A 23,507-nucleotide genomic window follows, 5' to 3' on the forward strand; every position below is an offset into this window, starting at 1 on the left:
ATGTGCACTAGAGAAGAATGTATAAGCAGCTGTTTTGGGATGGAAGGCTCTGTATATGTCAATTATGTCCAGTTGGTCTAATGTGTCATTTAAGGATGTTATTTCCTTATTGATTTTCTGTTTGGATGATCTGTCCATACTGACAGTGGGGTATTTAGGTCCCTACTACCATAGTGTTTTGGTCTGTTTCTCCCTTTACTTCTCTTAGTAATTGCTTTATATATTTCGGGACTCCCTGACTGGGAGCATAGATATTAATAAGTGTTATGCCTTCTTGGTGCATGATTCCCTTTATCATTTTGAAGTGTCCCTCAGTATCTTTCTTTATCTTTTTGATTTTGAAGTATATCATCCAATATTAGTACCACTAGTCCCACTTTTCTCTGAATGCCATTTGCTTGAAATACCATTTTCCACCCTTTCACTTTGAGTGTATATTTGTCTTTGGAACTGAGATGTGTCTCCTGGAGGCAGCATATGGTTGGGTTTTGTTTTTTTGATCCATTCTGCAACTCTGTGCTCTTTTATTGGTGAGTTCAGTCCATTTACATTTATGGTGATTTTTAAAATATGAGGTCTTCTTATAGCCATTTTATCTTTTGCTTTCTGGTAGCTCGATGTTTCCATTGCTTCCTTTTTATGTGTTTCTGTTTTCTTTATTTTGGTTGGGTTTTGTGGGTTTTCTCTCTGGTTCTTCTTGTATTATGTTATATACTTCAGTTCTGAATCTTTGGCATGTGGTTACCATTACGAATATGTAAAGGATGTATGTATGTATGTATATATATGTATGTACACACACACACAGGTGTCCATTTTCTTCTGCACGTGCCTTATCTCCATTGCCCTTTGTGAATTTGGATCTTTGATTCCTCCCCTTTTCATTGTTGTTTCATTTTGTCCCTATGTATGCTGAACATTCATTACTCTCTTGCTATAGCAAATTTCTTATCCTTTCAGAACTCACTGAGCTCTTTCAGAAGTACCATCCTGAATTCTCTGTCATTTAATTGTGTAATTCTATGTCTGTAAGCTTATTTTTCAGAGATTTTTCTCTTTCTTTCTAAGCTGCCTTGTCACCTTGGTTGTTCCTGGTGTTTAATGTACTATTTCTCCACCTTGGCATTAATGGAAGTATATTCTGGTTTTTTTCCAGAATGATGATTTATTATATAAATGTCTCTCTTTAGCCTGTTGCAAAGAAGCCATTTTTCTTTTGGTTTCCAGTAGGTGGTGTCTAAGCCTCTTGCATCCCTGCTGTGTCTAAAGCCTTACTAATACCTTTTTTTCTTATAGATGTTTAATCTCACTTGCTACTCTTAGTCTAAGTCCCTGTCAGTGTTAGCGACAGTTTCAGTAGCGTTTGCTCAAATTCCCTTGGGACTCCACGGTGTTGGGTCTCCGGGATATGGGTGAGGGGCTCTCTGGGTTGACGGTTAGGGGCTGCAGCTCAACCTCAGTTTTGCAACTCTGGCCAGTAAAAATCAACTATTGTTTTTCTGCCATCCCACTTCTCTGCCCTCTGCCCTGATGACTGGGCCTTGCCGCTGGCTGGCTGTGGGGAGCTCACAGCTTTCTCAGGCAGGGCCATTCAGGGAACTTGCCACTACTTCTCCCCTCCCCCTCCTCCTACAGGTAGCTCCAGTAGCTGGGAGAGGCACCTTCTTTATTTCTCCCAGTTCATTGCCTGACACCCAGGGTTATGACCTGTGGTAGCTCTTATGCACACATCCCACACTCAGACATGCTGGTGTGCAGTTTTGGTGTTTTTTATTGAGTTTTAGGTGTTCAGCTTGTTGTTGCTTCAAGGAGAGACAGAGAGAGCTAGGGATGTCTCTCACTCCGCTATGTTTCTCCAAACTCCCCAGTAATGTGTTTTTAATTTCAAATTCTCACTTGTTCATTGATGATATATAGGAAAGCAACTGATTTTTATATTAACCTTGTATCCTGCAACCTTGCTATACTCACTTAGTTCCATGAGTTTTTTTGGTCAGTTCTTTCAGATTTTCTACCTTCGAAAATCCTATCTGTGAACAAAGAGAGTTTTATTTTTCCTTTCTCAATCTGTATACCTTTTATTTACTTTTCTTGAATTATTGCATTAGCTAGGACTTCAGCTACAGTGTTGAAAAGCAGTGGTAAGAGGGGCATTCTCACCTTGTTCCTGATCTTAGAGAATCTTTGAGTTTCTCACCATGAACTATGTTACTAGCTATAGGTTTTTTGTTCATGTTCTTTATCATGCTGAAGAAGTTCTCATCAATTCCAAATTTGCTGAGAGTTCTTATCATGTATGGATGTTGGATTTTGTTAAATGCTTTTTCTGCATTTATTGATATGATTGTGTAATTCTTCTTTATCCTGTCGATATGATGGATTCCATTAGTTAATTTTTGAATGTTGAACCAGCCGCGCATACCTGGGATAAATCTAACTTGGCCATAGTGTATCATTCTTTTTATACATTGTTATTTGATTTGCTAATATTTTTGTTGAGGATTTTTGCTTCTACGTTCATGAGAGATATTTGTCTGTAGTGGGGGTCTCGTGTGTGTGCGTGTGTGATGTCTTCATCTTACTTTGATATTAGGGTAATGCTGGCTTCATGAAATGAATTGGGAAGTATTCTCTCTGCTTCTCTTCTCTGAAAGAGATTGTAAAGGTTTAGTATAATTTCTTCCTTAAACACTTAGTAGAATTCACCAACAAACCCATCTGGGCCTGGTGCTTTCTGTTTGGGGAAGGTTATTAAAATTGTTTCTTGTGTGAGATTTGGTGGATTGTATCTTTCAAAGAATTGGTCCATTTCATTGTGGTTATTAAATTTGTGGGCATAGAGTTGTTTATAACATTCCTTTATTATCCTTTTAGTGTCCATGAGATCTGTAGTGATAGCTCCTCTTTCATATCTGATATTAGTGATTTGTATCTTTTTTATGCTTAGGCTGAGTAAAGGTTTATTGATTTTATTGATTTATTGAAAGAACAGCATTTTCTTTTGTTGATTTTCTCTTTTGATTTCCTGTTTTCAATTCCATGGATTTCTGCTCTAGTTGTTATCTTCTGCTTACTTTGGATTTAATTTACTTTTTCTAGTTTCCTAAAGTGGAAGCTTAAAATATTGATTTTAGATTTTTGTTGTTTCTAATATATTTATTCAGTAAATTTATTTCTAAGTACTGCTTTTGCTATACCCCACAAATTTTCATAAGTTGTATTTTCATTTTATTTTAATTCAAGATATTTTTCAATTTTTCTTGCTTTCTTCTTTGACTCATATGTTATTTAAAAGTGTGTCATTTAATCTCTAAGTATTTTAGGATTTTCCAGCCTTTCTCTGTTACCTATTTCTAGTTCAATTTTATTGTGGTCTGAAAGCAGACATTGTATGCTTTCTTTTTTTTTTTTTTCTTTTTTGAATTTGTTAAGGTATGTTTTATGGCCCAGAATTTGGTCTGCCTTGGTGAATGTTCCAGGTGAGCTTGAGAAGAATGTGTAATCTGGGGTTGTTGGGTTAAATAGTCCTACAGATGTCAGTTACATCCAGTTGATTGATAGGGCTATTGAGTTCAACTATGTGCTTGCTAATTGTCTGTTCTGGATCTGTCCATTTCTGACAGAGAAGTGTTAAAGTCTCCAGTCATAATAGTGGGTTTATCTACTTCTCCTTGCACTTCTATGTTTTTGCCTCGCATATTTTGACACTTGTTGTTAGACATACATATTTTGGATTATCATGTCTTGGAGGGGTTAATACTCCAAGACATGATAATCCAAAATATGTATGTCTAACATTATGCAATACCCTTCTTTATCCCTAATAACTTTCCTTGCTCTGAAGTCTGCTCTGTCTGAAATTAATATAGCTACTCTTCTTTTGATTAGTGTTATATCATTCTCCATCCATTCTTTCACTTTTAATCTTTATATGTCTTTATATTTAAAGTGGTTTCTTATAGACAACACATGGTTGAAACTTTTTTGATCTACTCTGACCATCTTTGTCTTTTAATTGGTGTATTTAGACCATTGATGTTTAAGAGGATTATTGATATACTTGGATTAATAGCTACCATATTTGTTACTATTTTCTATTTGTTGCCATTGTTCTTTTGTTTCTATTTTTGTTTTCCACACTTTTTCTGTCTTTTTGGTTTTAACTGAGTGTGATTCCATTTTCTCTCCTTTCTTAACATAGTAATTATATTTATTTTTCTATTTTTGTTAGTGGTTGGTTGCCCGAGAGTTTACAGTATACATTTACTACTAATTCACATCCACTTTTATAAAACGCTGTACCACTTAATGAGTTAATACTGTATAATAGCAAAATATTCTAATTTCTCTCTGTCATCCATTATATCACTGCTGACATTCATTTCACTTACACTAAGCACAGGTGTGTATAAGCATACATATATTGAATTGTTGCTATTATTACTTTGAACAAATTGTTGTCTGTTAGATCAATTATAAGAAAAAGAAGTTTTTATTTTACCTTTACTTATTCATGCTATAATGCTCTTTATGTAAATCCAATTTTCTGACCTATATAATTTTTCTTTTTATTTAAATTAGTTTCAAGTATACAGTACATTTATGTAGTTCATAAAATGATTCCCCCAACTGCTCCCTCCCTCCCCTGGCCCTCCACCTAGACATTATATTAGTGTTAACTGCATTCCCTATGCCGTGCTCCCTATCCCCATGACCATCTATCAACTACTGATTTATATCTGAAGAACTTATTTAACACACTTTGCAAGGCAGGTCTACTGAAAACAAATTCCCTTGATTTTTCTTTGAGAAAAATCTTTTATTTCTCCTCACTTTTGTAAGATAATTTCACGAGGTATAGAAATTTAGGTTGTTGGGGTTTTTTCTCTCAATACTTTAAATATTTCACTCCACTCTCTTGTTTGCATAGTTTCTGAAGAGAGGGCAGATAAATTATCTTTCTTCTCTGTAAGTTAGGTAGTTTCTTGGTCTGGCTTCTTTCAAGGTTTGTTTTGATTTTCTTCAGTTTGAATATAATATTCTTTAGTTTGATTTTTTTTTGAGGGGATAAGTTTTTATGTTTTGTTTTGTTTTTTTACATTATTCCTGTTTGGTGTTCTCTGAGCTTCTTGGATCTGTGGTTTGCTGTCTGACATTAAAATGGAGATATGCTCAGTCATTGTTGCTGCAGATATTGCTTCTGCTCTTTCTTCAATTGATATTCTCATTACATGTAAATTAGTTACATTCTTTGTAGATATCCCACAGTATTTGGATAATATGTTCGTTTTCTTTTTCAGTCTTTTTTTTTTCTTTGATTTTCACTTTTAGAGATTTCTTTGGTTATATTCTCAAGCTCAGAGAGTCTTTCCTCAGGTGTGTTCATTCAGTCTACTAATGAGCGCATCAAAAGCATTCTTCATTTGTGTTTTTGATTTCCAGCTTTTCTTTTTTATTCATTCTTAGAATTTCCATCTCTCTGCTTACATTATCCATTTGTTCCTGCATGTTGTCTATTTTTTTTTCATTAAAGCTCTTAACATGTTAATCACAATTTTTAAAAATTCTGGTTTATCATTTTAATGTTCATGCCATATCTTACTGTGGTTCTCATGCTTGTTCAGTCTCTTCAAACTGTTTTTGTCTTTTAGTATACAGTGTTACTTTTTGTTGAAAAGTTGACATAATGTACTGAGTGAAAGGAACTGTGGTACCTAAGTCTTTAGTAATGTAATGGTAAGATGTAGGGGAAGGAAAAGCATTCTGTAGTTTTATGATTAGGTCTCAGTCTTTTGGTGAGCCTATCCCCATGGACTGTGAACTTCAAGAGTGCTTCTTAGGGTTTTTCCCCTCTTTGGGTTGAACAGGGTGGCTAGAGGGAGCTGGAGTTGATATTTCCTTAGCACTCCTGAAAAGTGTAGTAAGGATATGGAGAATTCAGAACTCGCTCATATATTGTTAGTGGGGATGTAAAATGGTGCAGGTGGTTTGGAAAACAGTTTGGCAGTTCCTAAAAGTGTTACGCATGAGTACCATATGACCCAGCAATTCCACTCCCAGGTATATGCCCAAGAGAATTGAAAACATCTACACACAAAAATGTGTACACAAATATTTATAAGCAGCATTATTCACAAATTAGCCCAAAAATGTTAAACAACCCAAGTTTATCAGCTGATGAATGGATAAATAAAATATGGTATAGCCATACAATGTGGGGAACCTTGAAAACTTTATGCTAAGTGAAAGAAGCCAGACACAAAAAGCCACATAGTATATGATTTCATTTATATGAAATGTCCAGAATAACTATAACATAAACACAGAAAGTAGATTATTGGTTACCTGGGTCTAGGGATAGGGGTGAATGGGAAGTGACTGCTAAGGGATACTGAGTTTCTTTTTGGAGTGATAAAAATGTTCTAAAATCTATTATGGTCTTGGTCATAAAACCTTGTAAATATATGAAAACCACTGAATTCTATAGTATGTGAATTATGTCTAAAAATTAAGTAATTTAGGATGGTTTTTGATGTGAGTCCAGGGAATGTGAAGCATTGAGGCTAATAAGCAGGAGAGTCTGGGCAAGTTAGGTTTCAGTTGGTTGGAAAAGTTTGATAGAGCTGATGTAGCAGTTGGGAAATATCCTAAGAACATATAGAATAACTACTGAGATTATGGTTGGATAGCATAAATTTATAGTAGTGCTCTTTTTGTGTGTGATTTTTCTCCAGCACTATCTTGAGTTAAAACTCAGAGTTGATCTGTATCTGGAGTATAGAAAGATAGCAAGGCAAAGGAATTGAAAGTGTTGGCAAAAGAATATTTGAAATGTAGTCATAGAATCTAAGCTGGACAGAGAAGAGAAAATCAATGGTCAATGAATAGAGGTTTGCGTAGTTAAAGTTATCAGTTGTGGTAGAAGTAATTGAGCTGAAATAATAGGAAATAGTAGTCAAAGATTTTTGAATTTGAGGTTGGTATAGCCAAGTGACACAATTTTTAAAGAAATGGGGAGTTTCGCATAATGGTTGTAGTATGGGAAATGAGGGTAGAATCCCACCTCTCACCTCTGAGGTATATTGTTGGGGAAGGAATATCTCCAAGGAAGAGGACTTAATGAAGAAAGATTAATATATGTAAAGTAAAGAAAAGATACTTGGAAAGCTCCAACCCCAGAAAACAGAAATACAATTATGCTTCCTGCATTGTCCAACACATTGGGAATAACATAATCTCATGTTGAGATAATTTCTTTTGTCAGGAAAGGTCACTAGGACAGTCTTAGTTGAGGAACATTTCTTAAGCTCCACCTAATTTCCTTTGTTCTGGTCCTTTATTGACCAAAGCAATGTTCTGATTATGATTTGGCTCCGCATATTACTACAGGGATAGACCGTGTTGATTGGCCAATAAATATCTTATGTGCTTAATATAATTCTCATTACAGTTTTTATAATCGTCGTTAAAAGTCTTAAATTGGCACTGTTTTATGCATCCGTTTTTTTGTTTGTTTGTTTGTTTTCACTGAGTGGTTAGTGTTAAAGGGAATTTCTGGGTTTCCAAAGCTACTAGACCCCAGTTCAAAGTGTAAGCCCCAAGGTAATAGCAGTTTTTCAGCCCTCCCAGTAGAAGCTTTCACTGGATTAGTTCCTTCTGCAAGGAAACATCTGCATGGTATACCTATTTATGTAAACAGCAGTGGAGAACCAAACGTGTATATTGCCTTGCCTTTGTACATATTGCTCTTATTTCCCCTTCCAGAGCAGTATTCATTACATTTCTTAAGTGCTTTGCATAGAATTTCAAAGTTCAGTGTGACCTGTGTACTACTAGGACATTGTCAGGCATAGATGCTACACTGAGGGGCTTTTGGCAATCAGTGACTTGGTAGCTGTGATTGAGTTTGAATCACCCCTTCTTGGTCTGCATGAAAGCAGATTCTTGTAGGATCCCAGCCTTATTCTTGGGAATCATTTTATTTTCCAACTTACTGGATTAGTTTAGAGGCCTTTGGGTTTCAGTGGACCATTTCCTCATTTCCTTCTTTTGTTAATCTTGACCACTTAACCTTCCACCCACTTTATTACTCATTTTTTAGGGACCTAACTATTCAGTAACACTAAAGGAGGTATATCCGAAGCTACATAGATTAAGTAAAACAAGCTTAAGAGGGAAAAAAAGCAAAAAATGTGTGTTCTCTGAGCTTTCTTTGTTTATATGGTCTGTTCAGATGTTATTAAAGTTGTGTTGTCCAGCTGCCTCCCCATATTTCAGAAATGACTAGATATCTGGGAGACATTCAGAGAAGGGCGTGTTGGCATAGTGAATGAAATAACACTGTTCGTCCCCTGCCAAATAACATATCTTCTTTTGAGGTGTGGGAGGGACACCAGAAGCTTCAAATGCTGAATCTTGAGATTCTTGAAAGGCTATTTATTTCTAGGGAGACTTTTAGAAAGAAGCCAAATAAACGAGTCCTTTTAAGGGTTGGAGGGTATATACCTGGCTATTTGAATGTTTGTTCACGATACACAGTTCGACTGTATGCCATCTAATTGTTCCATTTTCTTTTAGTAAGATGAATGTTGGTTTAAGGTGATATTAGCAGCCTTTAAAGCCCAGGCTTTAATCTGATCTGTATATAATGTGAATTAAAATTTGTGTCAGGATTATTCTAGAAAACATCTAGAATGGAATTTTGCAGGATTTGTTAGAGCCCCCTGTTAAACCCCCTGACCTGAAGGAGTTGGAAGGGGTTAGCAAACATCCCAGCACATGCAATAAACTCCATATTGTGGTTGAGTAGAAGTTTCTCTCTATTCCTCCCATGCTTTATCCCCTATAATGGGTAGTAGATAAACAGAGATGCATTTTTTTTTTTTTTTTACATTAAGCTATTTATGGAACTTGGTCTGCTAAATAACAAATTTAGAAGTGAAAATAAGAAAAGTAAAAAGAAATAAATCATCGGTTCGGAAGTAAATTATTCTATTGAAAATTTAGAATATGATGTCAGTGTCATCTGCATTTTCTTTGTTATTTCCACTTCAGTAGGATAAACCATAGCTCTGCTTGGGCTACTAGGTTTTCCTTTTAATTGCTGGTTCACTAGGTCTCTAGCAGCAGCACCTGAAATAACTGCTCAGAGAGCTCCTACATGAATTCTCATAATTTGTTTCTCAACTCTCTCGGTTGATTGAGGCATTCTTTCTTGAGTAGTTTGCACTTCCACTTAAGTGGCTGATGTTTGGGGTCACTTTTGAATGTTTTGGTTGAATATCACTTTCATGATGAGCGGAAGGCTGCTACTTTTAGCTATATGGAGTAAAGCCCTTGGTGGTAAACCTTGGAAAGGAAAAAACTTTGCTTTGTAGTGATAAGCTAAATGAAATTACTCTCTCTGTCACTTTATCCTTTTATCCTTTCATGCTGATAACCTTGAGTTCTTGTGATTTGTTTTCTTCTATTAAGCTTAGTTGCTCTCTGTACCCAGATGCCTCCTATTTCTGCTGTTGGTCATCATAGTGATGTGGAGCATGTTTCTGACCTGGAAGTGTTGTTTCTTTAACTATGAACCACATCAGTATGCCTTCCATCCTCTGCTTCCTTTGCACTATTTCCTTTTGGAGGGCTCAGTTTGTCACCATTGAATCTGAGGATTCATCTGGGACTGAGAACTGGTAATGCTGTAATAACAATACCTTTCTTTATATAATAATACTCAGAGCACGTAAACCTTAGCCTTCCTCTGTTTATGAAGCACTTCCAGTTTAATTTTTCACAATAACCCTCTGGGTTAAGTCAGCAATTTTGTCTAAGATAGTGAGATTGCATCTTAAGGAGATTGAATAACTTGCTCTGGGTTGCAATGCTTCTGAGTTACTCTGCTTAATTTCTCAGGAAATGAAGTATACTTTTGAAGATATTCTGAAAAAACAAAAAAAGGAATTTTCCAAACTGTGAGTTGTTAAAAATCTAACTTTTTAGTCCGGTCATTGATTAAGACCAAGGTTGAAAGCCCATTCTTTAACCATAGAGTTTAAATTGATGTGTCCAAGTCACAAAAACTAATATTCAGGTCAGTTTCTCTTCTGCTGCTGATACAATAAAGTTAAGAAAGACTGGCTGTTAAATTAGTAGAACTTGAACTGGAAGTAATTAAGCCATTATTTTTTAATTCTCTCTTCTTTTTAGGGAGATGGAAACCTTGATGACTAGTTCCACCCTGCCTACCCTTTTTGCAGATGAAGATGGATCCAAGGAGAGTAATGATCTGGCTACCACTGGGTAAGCAGCTACTTTGGGACACTGGGCCTCGTCCTAGGCTTCAAAACAAAGTTTCTGACAAATTACGACATGCTAAAAAGGCAGTTTTATATCATAAGAATAGAAGATATAGTTGTTACGCTTTGCAAAGAGAGTGAGAGCCATTGTAAGGTGCTTTGTAATCAGCATTCAGCTGTCACTTGAAGCGCTCTGTCTCCTGTGAACTGGAACAGCAATATGTGGGGTCTAGCAAACATCAATGACTCCCAGTTAAAATAAGTACATGGTCACTATTAAAGAAATACCTGCCACAGGGTTAGCTCTGAAAATCAAGTTCATTTTGTTTGAATTGCCACAGATATTAAAATAATTTTTTTTCTAAAGGTCTGATTTTTTTTTTTTTAAGATCAGAATTTTTAATACGATTCTTTATTCAAGATGCCTAGGAGCTCTAGCTGACTTCTGTTCTTTTACTTTTTTCCCCTTGTGTTCCTTCTTTACTATATTTGGACAGATAAGCAAAGATAGTAAAGGCATATAAAAAAGGGCTAATAGCAATAATCCTTCCCTTAAAAATCTGTTATGCTTGAATTTTTATCTTTTCTGTTTAGAAATTATTTGCCAAAGAAGAAATGTGTTCACTATAGATTGAAGTGCTAGCTAATTCTTAAGATGTGTTATTTTAATATTATTTAGAGCTCTTTAAAAATAGACTCTACTTTGTAATTCTGTTTTCCTTCCTTCACTTTTGTTTCCTACCTCATTAATATCTGCCTCTTCCCTTACTCTTCAGATGAAACTGTTCTCCAAGACCTTTCAGAAGTTTGCCATTACTAAATCCAGTTCATTCAGTAAAAATTTTCTGAGTGTCTGCTATGTGCCAGACACTGTTCTAGGCACTAGATATTAAGCAACTAAAACAGACAGAACTCCCAGCCCCTGTAGAGCTCAAATTCTACCAGGGAAATCAGAAAAAAAAACAGGTTAAATAAGTAAAATACTATGTTGATAAGAACTATAGATTAAAAAAGGAAACAACAAGGGACTAGATCTGGCAGGATCTAAGAGATCAGAGTAAGCACTTGAACTGTTACTCTGAGAAAGGAAAGCATTGGAAGCTTTTGAGCCAAATGATATGATTTGACTTATTTTTTAATAGGATCCCCGTGACCATTATATTGAGAAAATAGAGTGAAGGGAGCAGGGGCTGAAGCAAGGAGGCCAGTTAGGCTCCTGAAATAATTAAGGTGAGAGATGATGACTTAAAAAACATCACTAGCGACTTTGACAAGAGTACTTTAAGTGGAGTCTTAGGGGTAAAAACCTCACTGGATTGGGTTTCAAAGATAGTGCCACTGGGGGTGGTGAGACATATAGAATTCTAGATATATTTTGAAGGTAAACCAAACTAGATTTGCCCAAAAGACGGGACAAGATGTAAGAAGGGAGAAAAAAGCCACTCCAAAGTTTTGGCCTAAGAGACCGAAGGGATGGAATTACCATTAACTTAGATGTTTAAAACAAAGCAGGTAGGGGAGGGGATTTTAGGAGCTTGGTTTTGTAGATTTGAAACTTGAGATGCTTGTTAGATATCCACACAGAGATGTCAAACAGGCAGATTGATACCAGGTTCTGGAGTTAGAGGAGGTCTACACTAGAAACTTGGGAGTCATCAGTATACATAAAGCCATAAAACTGGACAAGATCCTCAGAGAAATGAACACTGTAAATTAAAAAAAAGAAAAGAGAAAAGCTCTAATTCCTAAGCTCTGGGATGCTCCATCATTTAGAAGTCTGGCAGAAGAGGAACAGTCAGCAAAGAAAACTAAAGGGAATAGTTAAAAGGGTAGCAGAAAAACCAGGGGAGTGTGGGGTCTTGGAAACCAAGTGAAAAGGAAGGAAAAGACATAAACTGGGTCAAAACCTTACCTGGAAGATCAGGTAAGATGAGGACTAAGAAATTACACTGGACTTTGACAAGTTGTAAGCACATATTTCCTTTGGGTTAGGTTTAAGAGAGAATGAAAGGAGAAAAAATGAAGACAATAAGTTAATTCTTACCAGTATAAACAAATGAAGTCAATTAGTATAAACAGTTCTATAAAAGAAAGGAAAAAAATTAAGTGGGATCAAGAAAGTGTTTTTTGTTTTCATTTGTGTTGTTTTAAGAGTAATAATGCCACATTTGCATGCTGATTAGGCTAATCCAGTAGAGAAGGCAAAATTGGTGATGCCAGAAAGGGCAGAATTGCCAAAAACCTGTGTTTTAGTAGGCTAGCAGGTATGAAAGCCAGGGCACAAATGGTAGGGTTGTTGGCTTTAGCTAAGAGTACAGACAGTTCATTCACAGGAACAAAAGAACCTTTTTATGTCATCTCAAAGATATTTAATGCCTTTGACCACTCCTTTCTGATTCCTGTCTATTTCAGTCAGAGAATCATAGGATTGGTACTCTTTTCCCAAACCTACTTCTCATATATTACTGAAATAAGAATGTACAAGAGTTAGTAACTTAAAAATTGGTAGCACATTGAAATGAGACTGACAGTGAAAGAACAAGTTGCCTAAGACAGCCAAAATGATTGAAACATTGGAAAAACAAAGCTGCTGAGATCAAACTGGATTTCTGTTAGCTCCTCTTTTCAGAGAACATGATTGGCATTGAGCTCATAGATTCTCTTACCTTTTTCAAAGACCCTCAAAAATGTCGGAACCTATTGTTTACGATCATCTAATATGTTTTCTAGAAAGTTTTGGAAAAGTATACTTTAATTTTCAGGACAATCTACATCTGCTTTTATTCATTTCTCAGTCCTCTGTAATCTGGTTTTTATTTCCATTCCACTAAAACTGTACTCCCTAAAATCGCCAGCAAACTTTAGGTCTTCAAATTTAGCAGATATTTTTTTCACCTGTCTTATTTGGCATCTGCAGCTTTTTACTTAGTTAATTCCCACTTCTTAAAACCCTAAATCTCTTAATGTCCTCTCTCATCTATTCCTAGCTCTTCTAACACTTGTTCCTAAAATGATATTGTTCCAACAGAGTTCTGTCCTGACTTTTCTCACTATCTTTCTGGAGAATGTCTAGCACTTCCCGTTATTTCCGTGGGCTGATGCCTCAAATCTGTCTCATGCCTTTTCTTCACTGCTGTTCTCTCAGGGTATGTTTCCAGTTGTCTGTGGAACAGTTCCACTTTATTATGTCTCAAGTGTTTCAGACATACCATTTTATTCTTTTACACACATACACACACACACACTCATTCCAGTTGTTTCCTTGCTTCATAGTATATAATCATACAATCAGGAAACTTCAGAATACCTTTGACTCTTCTTTTCCTCTCACTATATTCAGTCATTAAGTTCTCTCCATTCTACCTCTTAAGTATCTCTTAGCTTTCTCTCCCCTATTCTCCATCCTGTCTGCCCTTGTCTCTCACTTCGTTTATTGCAATAGCCTCCTGATGGGGTTCATTTTCTCTTGTTATGTTCTTTCTGATTGTAATGATGTTTTTTACCTGGTGAATGCCTATCCATCTTTCAAGACCGCCTCTGTAAAATCTCTTAACATCCTATCCACACATATAAAATTTATCATACCCTCTACTGTGTTTTTATGGCACATTTTACAAACTTATATTTCAGTACTTATGTTACATTATAATTATGTGTCTATAACCCTATGAAGTATACATTCTTCCAGAATAAAACTAAATATTGCTTTCTTATGTATCTTCCTCCACTTCCCCCACACCTCTCCCCTGAAAAACCTCAAACACATGGCACATGATATTGCCTTTTCTTACATTCCTTCATCCACATGTGATAGGGTAAGTCAGTCTAAGACCTAGCCATCTTCTGTATCCTTGTTGAGATCCGGTCTGCTGACTGAGCTGGAACAAATGGTGGGATCAGAAAAGAAATATATCTGTCTGATTCTTTAACATTTATACTTGAACTTAATGAACTTGATAATATTGTTTTTAAATAATCTAGTTGTCAGTAGACACTATAATCCAAGAAAGAATAGCCTGTGGAATGAGATGTTTCTTATGCCCTTCAGGAACTCTCTATTTTGTGATGGGGACAAACAGCTTCTTCAATCCCCATTCCTATTCTCATTTTCTATAAATAGTATTTTCCCTTTACATTGTAGATACAGGAAAGGTAGCATATAAAAGTCAGATTCTATTGCATGCTCAGAACTAATGTGAAGTCTATGTTGAGGGAAGAGGTAATATTTTGGGAAAAGAATATTTTTGTTAGTAGGAGACTTCTTCATGGAACTGATCTGATTCAGTCAAGCACTGAAACCATTTTTTAAAATGCTCTATAAAAAAGTGCTGTGGAGACATTGTTTACATTTATACAGAATGAGGTGGGGGAATTAATTCAAGGGCTGGCGTGTACTTTTGCTGGCAGGGAAGTTTGTCTTGAACTTGGTAAGCAAGAGTGTTTGATGCTATTGATACTGAACTTTTACACTTCTGCTTTTTATTCTTCAGGTTAACCCACCCAGAGGTTCCATATAGTAGTGGAGCCACGTCATCCACCAACAATCCAGAATTTGTGGAGGATCTCTCCCAAGGTCAGTTGCTTCAGAATGAGTCTTCAAACACAGCAGAAGGCAATGAACAGAGGCATGAAGATGAGGTACGCTGAAGTGTCTCTTCCTGTTACTGGTTTCTGAAGCTTCTGAAGAAGCAGGCAGCAAGGGAGTTGATCGAGGTGTCCATCATCTGGCTTTCTTAAATTCGGCAGAATTTTCTGCTTTATATTTCTTACTTTATGTGGAATCATATTAATGGTTTTAATGACATAAAGACAGGTAGACTTTTTTTCCGCTGCCTAAGAGATTTATACCTACAGAAGAATATTAGATATTTAACAAATGCTTGTTGAATGAGTAAATGAATTATTTAATTAAATAAGTAATTAATGAGAAGTCCACATGCCCATGTTCAAGGCCACATACTGCTCACTAAGTCCTGTAGCATGGAGTTTTTATGTGCCCAAAGGATTCATGCTACTTACCAAATCATTCGACCATCCATGGGGGACATCTTTAAATAACACAGAAGTTGTGTATGGGCCTGGGAAGTCTTGTTCTTGTTGGACTTTCAGTGTTTCTCAAAAATGACTGATTTCCATTGTCTATGTTTTAAGGCACTCGTTTTTAGCCATAAAAGAGTACCACCATTGATTTTTAGCCTTTTTCTTATTTTAAAAGAGCTGATTTTTCTGTGTTGGCAATCTTAAAGGTTATGATGAATGCTTAAGGCTTCACAAACATCTTAAAATCCTTAGTAACTTTAACATTACTAGGTTCACAAAAAAAAAAAAAAAAGCCAAATATACCATTTGCCCTATGGTGAATTATTACACCATTTTATATATATTTGGAGGGGTGTAATACTGTAATTAATATTTAGGTGTTTTTTTGGTCCTATTTTGCTTATATTTCTCTTTTATGAAATAAGAATTCTTATATTCATAAAACATTATCAACTGAAGGCTGTATGTATTTGTAAAATTATGAAGCAAAAATATGTGTATCTCATTTAAAAGGACAAGGAAAAGGTTTGTAGTAAAACGTCAGGGTACCTCAGTCCTTTATTTAAACTTTTTTAGAGGTGATTTACTTTTGGATTTAACTATATAACATATAAAGACCTCTGACTTTATAAAATAAACATCTTAAGGAACAAATCACCAACCCAAAAACTAGACTTCATTTTGGATATGTTATGCTTATTGAAATTTTTCTAAGACTTAGATATTAATTTAACAATCTGTACTATCTCCTATGGGAAATAAACTGATCTTTGAGTAGTATCAATAAGAAGCACCCTTCATGAATGATTTTTTAATTCCTGTACTTCAACTTGTTTCTTCATTTGCCCAATGCATATGACATTTTGTTCTGATCTACTGTGACAATGTTTGCTTCTCTGGTACAGTGCTGTGTATGTGCTGTATTTCTCATTTAGAATACTCCCCTGTTGGGAGGCGGGACTTGTTAAGTGCATATGAAGGCCAAAGCTTGAGTGATTGTGACACTCCTTTATTCTTATTTCTTGGAGTTAGCACTAAAATATCCACTTAGTGCAACAGCTTGTAGTTTGGTACCTAAAAGGGTCTAAAAGTGAACCATCTAGAGTCCCCTCTTGAAAACTGCATTGCAGTTATTTGTACCTGTGAAAGATTTGGAGAGCTTTGAATACCCATTAATGACAGGAAAATGCAACTGTGATCCCATTTTGTTTGTTAGTATTTATTGTTTTGTTATTGGGGACATTTTTGTTATTGTAATTTGGTTTTGATTTTTATTTTGTAGCAAAGAAGTAAACGAGGAGGTTGGTCCAAAGGAAGAAAGAGGAAGAAACCTCTTCGAGACAGCAATGCACCCAAATCCCCCCTTACAGGATACGTTCGGTTCATGAACGAGCGTCGAGAACAACTTCGAGCAAAAAGACCAGAAGTCCCATTTCCAGAAATCACAAGGATGTTAGGCAATGAATGGAGTAAACTCCCTCCTGAGGAAAAACAGGTTGTTTCTATTCCTGATCCTTTGCTTGGTTTTGATTATATCTCAGAAATAATCTGCCAGAAAAGCAAAGAGGATGGACAGTTGATTCTTCTGTTTTGTCATAGTGCCTAGGAGACGAGAATAGCAGGATCCTTCATTGCACTTTTCCTTAGCACAGTGGTTTTTATACTCTTTCAGGGTCTGCTGCAGGGGTGTGAGCAGGAGGGGCCCTCAACCAAAGCAGCACTGCTCTTATTTGATTTATATGCTGAGAAGTCACATAAGATTTTTTTAAGTGGTTCCATACTAAGAAATTAAGAAATCTGTCAACTTAATTCATTCCACCGAGTTAAATAAAAGTCATGAGTTAAATGAAAAGAGGTCATTTGATAAAATTCTGTTCACATAAGATTTTTGTTTAAGAAAGATTTTACTGCTTTAATAAAATTTTTAAACTAAAGTTTTGGCACATTTAACCTATTATGGAAAATAACGCAAGAACTACTTAAATTCTTTCTCTTCTAAAACAGAAACTAACTCTATTGCCAGACTGAAACAAATCTATTCGTTACAGATTTGATAGAAATTAAGGACAAGATAGCCATGAACTGGTTGAAATGGCACTAACATGGAGTGATGGTTGTGGGAGTGTCTTTTAGTTAAAAGTTCCCAGCATTCTCAGCATCTGAAAGATATCTATGTTTCTTTTATGTCTTATACTCTTTCATGACTTACACTCTTTAAAAAGGATTCCAAACAGACTGAAACCAAATTGAAAAATACTTTTGGGAAGTAACTGAATTCAAAAAGTTTCAGAGAGATCAGATTAAGTTGCAACTTGAAGCTCTGTGTTTGTGGTAGCAAGCTAATAGAAAGCAGTGTGTGTCATCCATTGTTTTAGCTCTAATGTATAAAGGGATAGTGAGCTGTACATACTAGGTTACTCTTAATTTTTTTTATTTCAAAATTAATGCATGCTCATTGTTTAAAATTTTTTCAGACAATACAGAATGTATAAAGAAAAAAGTAACAGTAGTTATCTCCAGGGATAACCACTGTTAGGTATAAAGGACAAGGGTTTGCACGCTTATTTTTTTTTTAATGTTTATTTGAATATAATTTCAAATGTACAAAAAGTCACAAACATAGAATTTTACAAAGAACACCCAAATACTTTTTACCCAGATTCATCTTTTGTTAACACATTTTATCCCATTTCTCCCTTTGCATATGTGTTCATACTCATATTTTCATATACTCATATACTCATATGTGCTCATATATTTTGTTTTTGTGGTTAACAAAACTGCTTTAATTTGGAAAAGGTCCAAGTGCATGTGCTCTCTCTCGCACTCACTCTCTCTCACCCTCTCACTCTCTCACTATATACACACACACTATTTTTTTCAGAATCATTTGAGGATGTTACATACATCATGGCCCTAAATATTTCAGTGTATTTCCTAAGAATAGACATATTCTCTTACATAACCATAGTACAGTTATTAACTTTATAATTTTATATTAACACAATACTTTTGTCTACCTACCATCAGTATTCCAGTTGACCTAACATCATTCTGTAAATTCTGCCCCCACCCGCCCCCACACACACACACAGTTTAGATTCCAGTCTAAGGTCAAGTTTTGTGTGTAGTAGTCAAATCTCTAGATTCCTTTAATTTGGAATATTTCCACAACCTTTCTATGTCTTTAATGATATTGATATTTAAAAAAAAATACAATCCCTCCCCCTTCCTCCTTTTTGTTTACTTTTAACATAACATTTCTCGTTTTGTATTTGATGTTTCCTTGTGATTATATTAAGGGTATGCATCTTGATGAAGATACTGCATAGGTGGTGTTGTGTCCTTCTTAGGGTATCGCAATGTCCCTTTATTCCTCATTAGTAATGTTAATTTTGCTCACTCAATAAAGTTTTTTCTATTCTCCCTTATAATTAATAAGCAATCTTTGGAGAGATGTTTTAAGGATATGATAATAGTCTATTCATATCAAAATTCCCCCCTAGATTTAGCATTCATTGATGACTTTTGCCTGATCTAATCTTTACCATGATGATTGAAAAATGATGATTTTCTAGCTCTAGCACTCCCTCCACATTTACCAGCTGGCCCTCAACATTCTAATATAAGCAAGGGCCCTCCTCTCTCCCCATTTATGTGTTTATTTGCTTATTTATTTATTATAGGTATGGGCATATGGGTTTTTTCTCTCAAATGGTTTTTAATTTATTATTGTACTTAAGTATTTTAGTACTTAAATTCTCTCACATCTGGCCAGTTGTGTCTCCCCTACATCTGGTTCTTGTGTGAGACAAGGCTTTTAATATATTTCTGACTAACTTGTATTCATTTAGAAGCAGTATTTTTATGCTTTATTTTTTAAACCTAATTGATGAATTAAAGGGACAAAGCAATAAACAAAATTATGCTGGTGTATCAGTGAACCTTGTTTAAATAATTAATAACACAAAGCATGTAGATAGATATAAGCTATCTCATATTTTAGGTCCATAGGATGTGGTCATTCTTTTTTATGTTCTTTATGTCTTCCGGTTTTAGTGCTCCATTCTTCAGGCTCTTAAAAGGCCAATTGATATATGAGTTCATTCCCTCAGAATAGGTTGGGAATTAGAGAAACTAAGTATTATTTTATCCTTTTCCGTGGGAGGACTAAGTGTATCTATGTGGTATTCAGCCATCTTGAGGACTCTAACAGCCATGTGGAATTCTATCTATAGAATTAGAGAAATAACTATAATCATCTTCTTGTGAATTTTTTATGAGAATGATCTCAATAGAATTTGTCTTTATTAAGTCAGAAAAGGTAATAAATAGTATATAAAAAGTCAGTATCACCTATTTCTTTTATAATTTGGGGATTATACTTTATTCTATTCATATGGCTTTTTTAAATTCTCCCTTAAAGCTTATTCCTCATATACTTTTCTTTTCGTGTTCTAATTGTCCTCTGTTTTTTTCAAATAGCTCATTGATATTTAACCTAAATAAGATCTGTTTCTTGAAAATAATTCCACATTTCTTTTCTAGCGCTACCTTGATGAAGCAGACAGAGATAAAGAGCGTTACATGAAGGAACTGGAGCAATATCAGAAAACTGAGGCCTATAAGGTTTTCAGTAGGAAAACCCAGGACCGTCAGAAAGGCAAATCTCATAGGCAAGGTATCAGAACCAAATGTATTTGTAGTTTGTTGTGTGTGACAAATGTCTCAAAGGCTCCTATTAGAGTGATATAGAAGATATGTTCTTATCATTTCTCTATTATACTACGTTTACATCTATGCGTTGTCTTGGAATTTTATTAAAATCCCATTGCTCTCGTTTAGAAATTCCAGCTGGTTTCTATATCCAATATCAACAATTTGGCTTATGTTCCAAGACTCCTTTTAGTTGTCTATGCTTTTTTTCGAATTCCCAGTTTAGGCATTTCTCTGCCTCTAAACAACTCTGTCTACTAAACCACGTAACTGCCTTGCTTTAACTAAAACCTCTAAGCCTTTCACGTGCCATTTCTCCCAACCTCCAGTAATCACCCTTTTCATTCATATATGCATTCAGATATGTGTGCATTTAAAGATATGTATTGAGCACCTCCTATTACATATCAGGCTTTTACTGAGGCTTTAAGGATGCAGCATTGAACAAAATAGACAAGATTTCGGTCCTCATGATTCTTTTATTCTTCATTAAAATCGTTTCTCTCACCCTTACAAGACTTGCTTTAAGTTCCCCTTCTTCAGGAAACACTGCAAAGACACCTCACTCACAACTAATCTATTGTTCCTTGTCCATTGCATCTTTTCACACTTGGGCATCTTCCCTGCTAAACTATAATGTGCAAACAGCTTTTGGCATATGTTTCCTGTCCACCCTCCCACCCTATTCTCCTCAATGATAAAACTGTGTCTGCTGTTTCTCTTCTGTCTAATCGTGTAACCTATAAATACAGGGTTCCCTTTAACTTTTGCTGACTGACTGATTAATAAAGCCATGAGAGAAAACATCATATGTTGTGATAGCCAACAGTTTTTGTGGTTTGGCACAGTTGTTTGCTTGGGTTTTGTTATTGTTGTGTTTTATTTTTCAACTTAATGTTTCCTTATTTTTCCATATATTTAGATGCAGCCAGACAGGCCACTCATGATCATGAGGTAATTAGCTTTCTGTCTACATACTATATATGTATATTTTTTCATTATTATTATTAAAATGTTATTTAAAATACTGTTTTTAATGAATGACAGAGTATTTACTATCCCATAATTCCGATTGGGTGAGTTGCTTTAGCTCAAGGATTCTTAGCATATAATAGACATTTATATCATGATTCTGTCCTTGACTCCAGTCTTTTCTTGTCCAAGAATTTTATTGGCTTTAAATGCTGAAGATGGCTAGAATTTGGAGTGAGAGACAGAAATTAGGATCAGCTGAAAGCTATTGGACCATAGTTTATCATCATCAAATACCTTACTCTGACTCTTAAAAAAACAGTTGTAAATTTTAGGGAGCCCAGCATTTGGTTATTCAATTACAATGTCGACAGCGCAAGTGACAATATCTTGGTTCCTGTGCCTCCTTTCATGTTTGTTCACTGGCCTTTTCTCCTCTATTTGGTTCAGCCTCATCAATAGGATTTGGGCCTGTGTTCCAATGTGTGTTGGCTTTGCTACATAAGAGCTTTAAATATTTAGGTAGCCTATGGTTAATGTAGCCATACTCCACTTAATGACAGGAATATGCCCTGAAAAATGTGTCGTTAGGTGATTTTATCATTGTGCAAACATAGAGTACGTTTACACAAACATGATGGTTTAGCCTACTACACACCTAGGCCTACTACACACCTCTGTCATACATGTGATCCATTGCTTACTGAAACAGTATTATGTGGCACATGACTATATATGGTTGTAAGAAAATAAAATTTGTTGTAATTCCATGTCTTAAAATGCTCAGCGATTCCTCATTGCTTACCACATTCAAACTCAGCAATCAGGATCTTCTGAAATTAAGTCCTAATTTCCCTTTTCAAATACCTTAGCTCTCATATTTCCCATATATATCTTCTGTACTTAAAAACCTATACTGCTCACTGTCCTTCAGGTGCCCCGTCCTTCTCTGCCTCATGCCTATGCTCATACTCTTTTATTCCTGGGTATACTTTCACTCTCTTGCCCGTATTTTCCACCTCTGCATCATCCCATTCTGCCTCTCAAAATTCTAGTCACCCTTCAAACCCTATTTCACTTTCTCCTTCAAGCTTGTCCTGTTTCCTCCAGTTTCCTTTAACCCTCACAGCTCTCTATATTTCTCTTAGGCACTTAATCTGGCTTGGTGTTGAGGTTATTCAAGTGCTTCTATTATTCAAACTCTTGGATTATAACCTCTTTGAAGACATACATGGTCTAGTTTCCATCTTGTACCCAGCTTCATACAAGCTAGCATGACACCCTTGCATGGAGATTTTCCATAAATTTATTTTTATGCAAAACCCATTTGTTGAAATAACTGGAGATTTATACAGAAAGAATTTTCTGATGTATTCTTTTACATGTATTTGTTTTTTTACTAAATCAAGGAAATTATTTCATTAAAATAATAACTTATTTATCTTGAGGTTGTAGTTCTCATACCTAATTTGAACATTGAGAAAACATTTAGATTCACTAGTCAAACATATTTATTACCATTCATGAATTATAAAGTGAAAAGCATGGTAAATATTAGCATTTTATTTTTTATGTAAATCCAGTATAAATGTAGTTATATATGACATCTCTGTGCTCTAACTAGGATGAAATAGTATGGATTTTTTTTTTTTTTTTTGCTTGAGAAGATGTATATATGCTTTATGTTTTAAATCATAATTGAATAGTGTTGGCAAGCTTTCCATATTGCAAATACTTGTATAATTACTTATTTCTCCCTTCTGTATGCCCAACCATCAATGTCATGAAATTTCTGTACTTCTTTTTTTCCTATTATACATTCTTTATAGCTTCTTCATCCTTAATGGTTTCAAAAGAGAATTTGGACAGCAATCTAAAATATTAGATCTCACATTTTCTAGTCAATCACTGACTCTTCATCACTATGGATTTTGCTGGCCAAACCATACCTGGCATTTTGGTCTTCAGTAAAGTTGATAGTTGTAGTCAGAAAAGATTTAATAGATTTAGTCAATTATAGGAGTTAACCATTGATGATTTGAAAAATGAAGCTTTTTATTAAAACGCGTTATTTAATGTGATAGGAATTTCCGTGATTTATGAAAAGGAATAAGTCTATGTGATTTCCCTGATTGAGGATTAGACACATGTTAATCCAAACAAAAACAATGGAAGGAATAGGTGAAGAGCCAGAGTAGTTTCTCAAATGTGTATACAGTCTGCTCTATAAATCTGTCTGTTACATGCCTATATCAGGATAAAGCTCTCAGTAAGGTTATTGACCCAATTAAAGTCCCTCACTTTATCAGTTTTATTTTCTATAGAATAATATCTCTACTAAACTAGATAATTTCAAACCAATTGCAATAAAAAACTAATTAGTTATTAAATATAGTTACATAGTGATTTCCTTACATATAACCTCTTAGTATAATAGGAGTTCAGAAAAACAAGCAAGCAGTATGAGTGAAAAGCAGCCACAGTTGGGCCCCA

At 35.2% G+C, this 23,507-nt stretch overlaps 1 protein-coding gene across 3 annotated transcripts in view; it reads left to right on the forward strand.

Annotated features, from left to right (window-relative positions):
• Nucleotides 1-23,507, forward strand: part of HMG20A (high mobility group 20A) — a 77,631-nt gene that overhangs the window by 36,770 nt on the left and 17,354 nt on the right. For all 3 annotated transcript variants that reach the window (XM_006922591.3, XM_006922592.3, XM_025040365.1), the window contains exons 2-6: nucleotides 10,198-10,290; nucleotides 14,777-14,924; nucleotides 16,609-16,821; nucleotides 19,875-20,007; nucleotides 20,965-20,996. In XM_006922591.3, the coding sequence (XP_006922653.1) occupies nucleotides 10,202-10,290; nucleotides 14,777-14,924; nucleotides 16,609-16,821; nucleotides 19,875-20,007; nucleotides 20,965-20,996 (615 nt within the window). In that variant the 5' untranslated portion in view covers nucleotides 10,198-10,201. The remainder of the gene's footprint in view (nucleotides 1-10,197; nucleotides 10,291-14,776; nucleotides 14,925-16,608; nucleotides 16,822-19,874; nucleotides 20,008-20,964; nucleotides 20,997-23,507) is intronic.

The sequence above is a fragment of the Pteropus alecto genome, unplaced genomic scaffold, assembly GCF_000325575.1.
Source record: "Pteropus alecto unplaced genomic scaffold, ASM32557v1 scaffold38, whole genome shotgun sequence".
Taxonomy (NCBI): domain Eukaryota; kingdom Metazoa; phylum Chordata; class Mammalia; order Chiroptera; family Pteropodidae; genus Pteropus; species Pteropus alecto.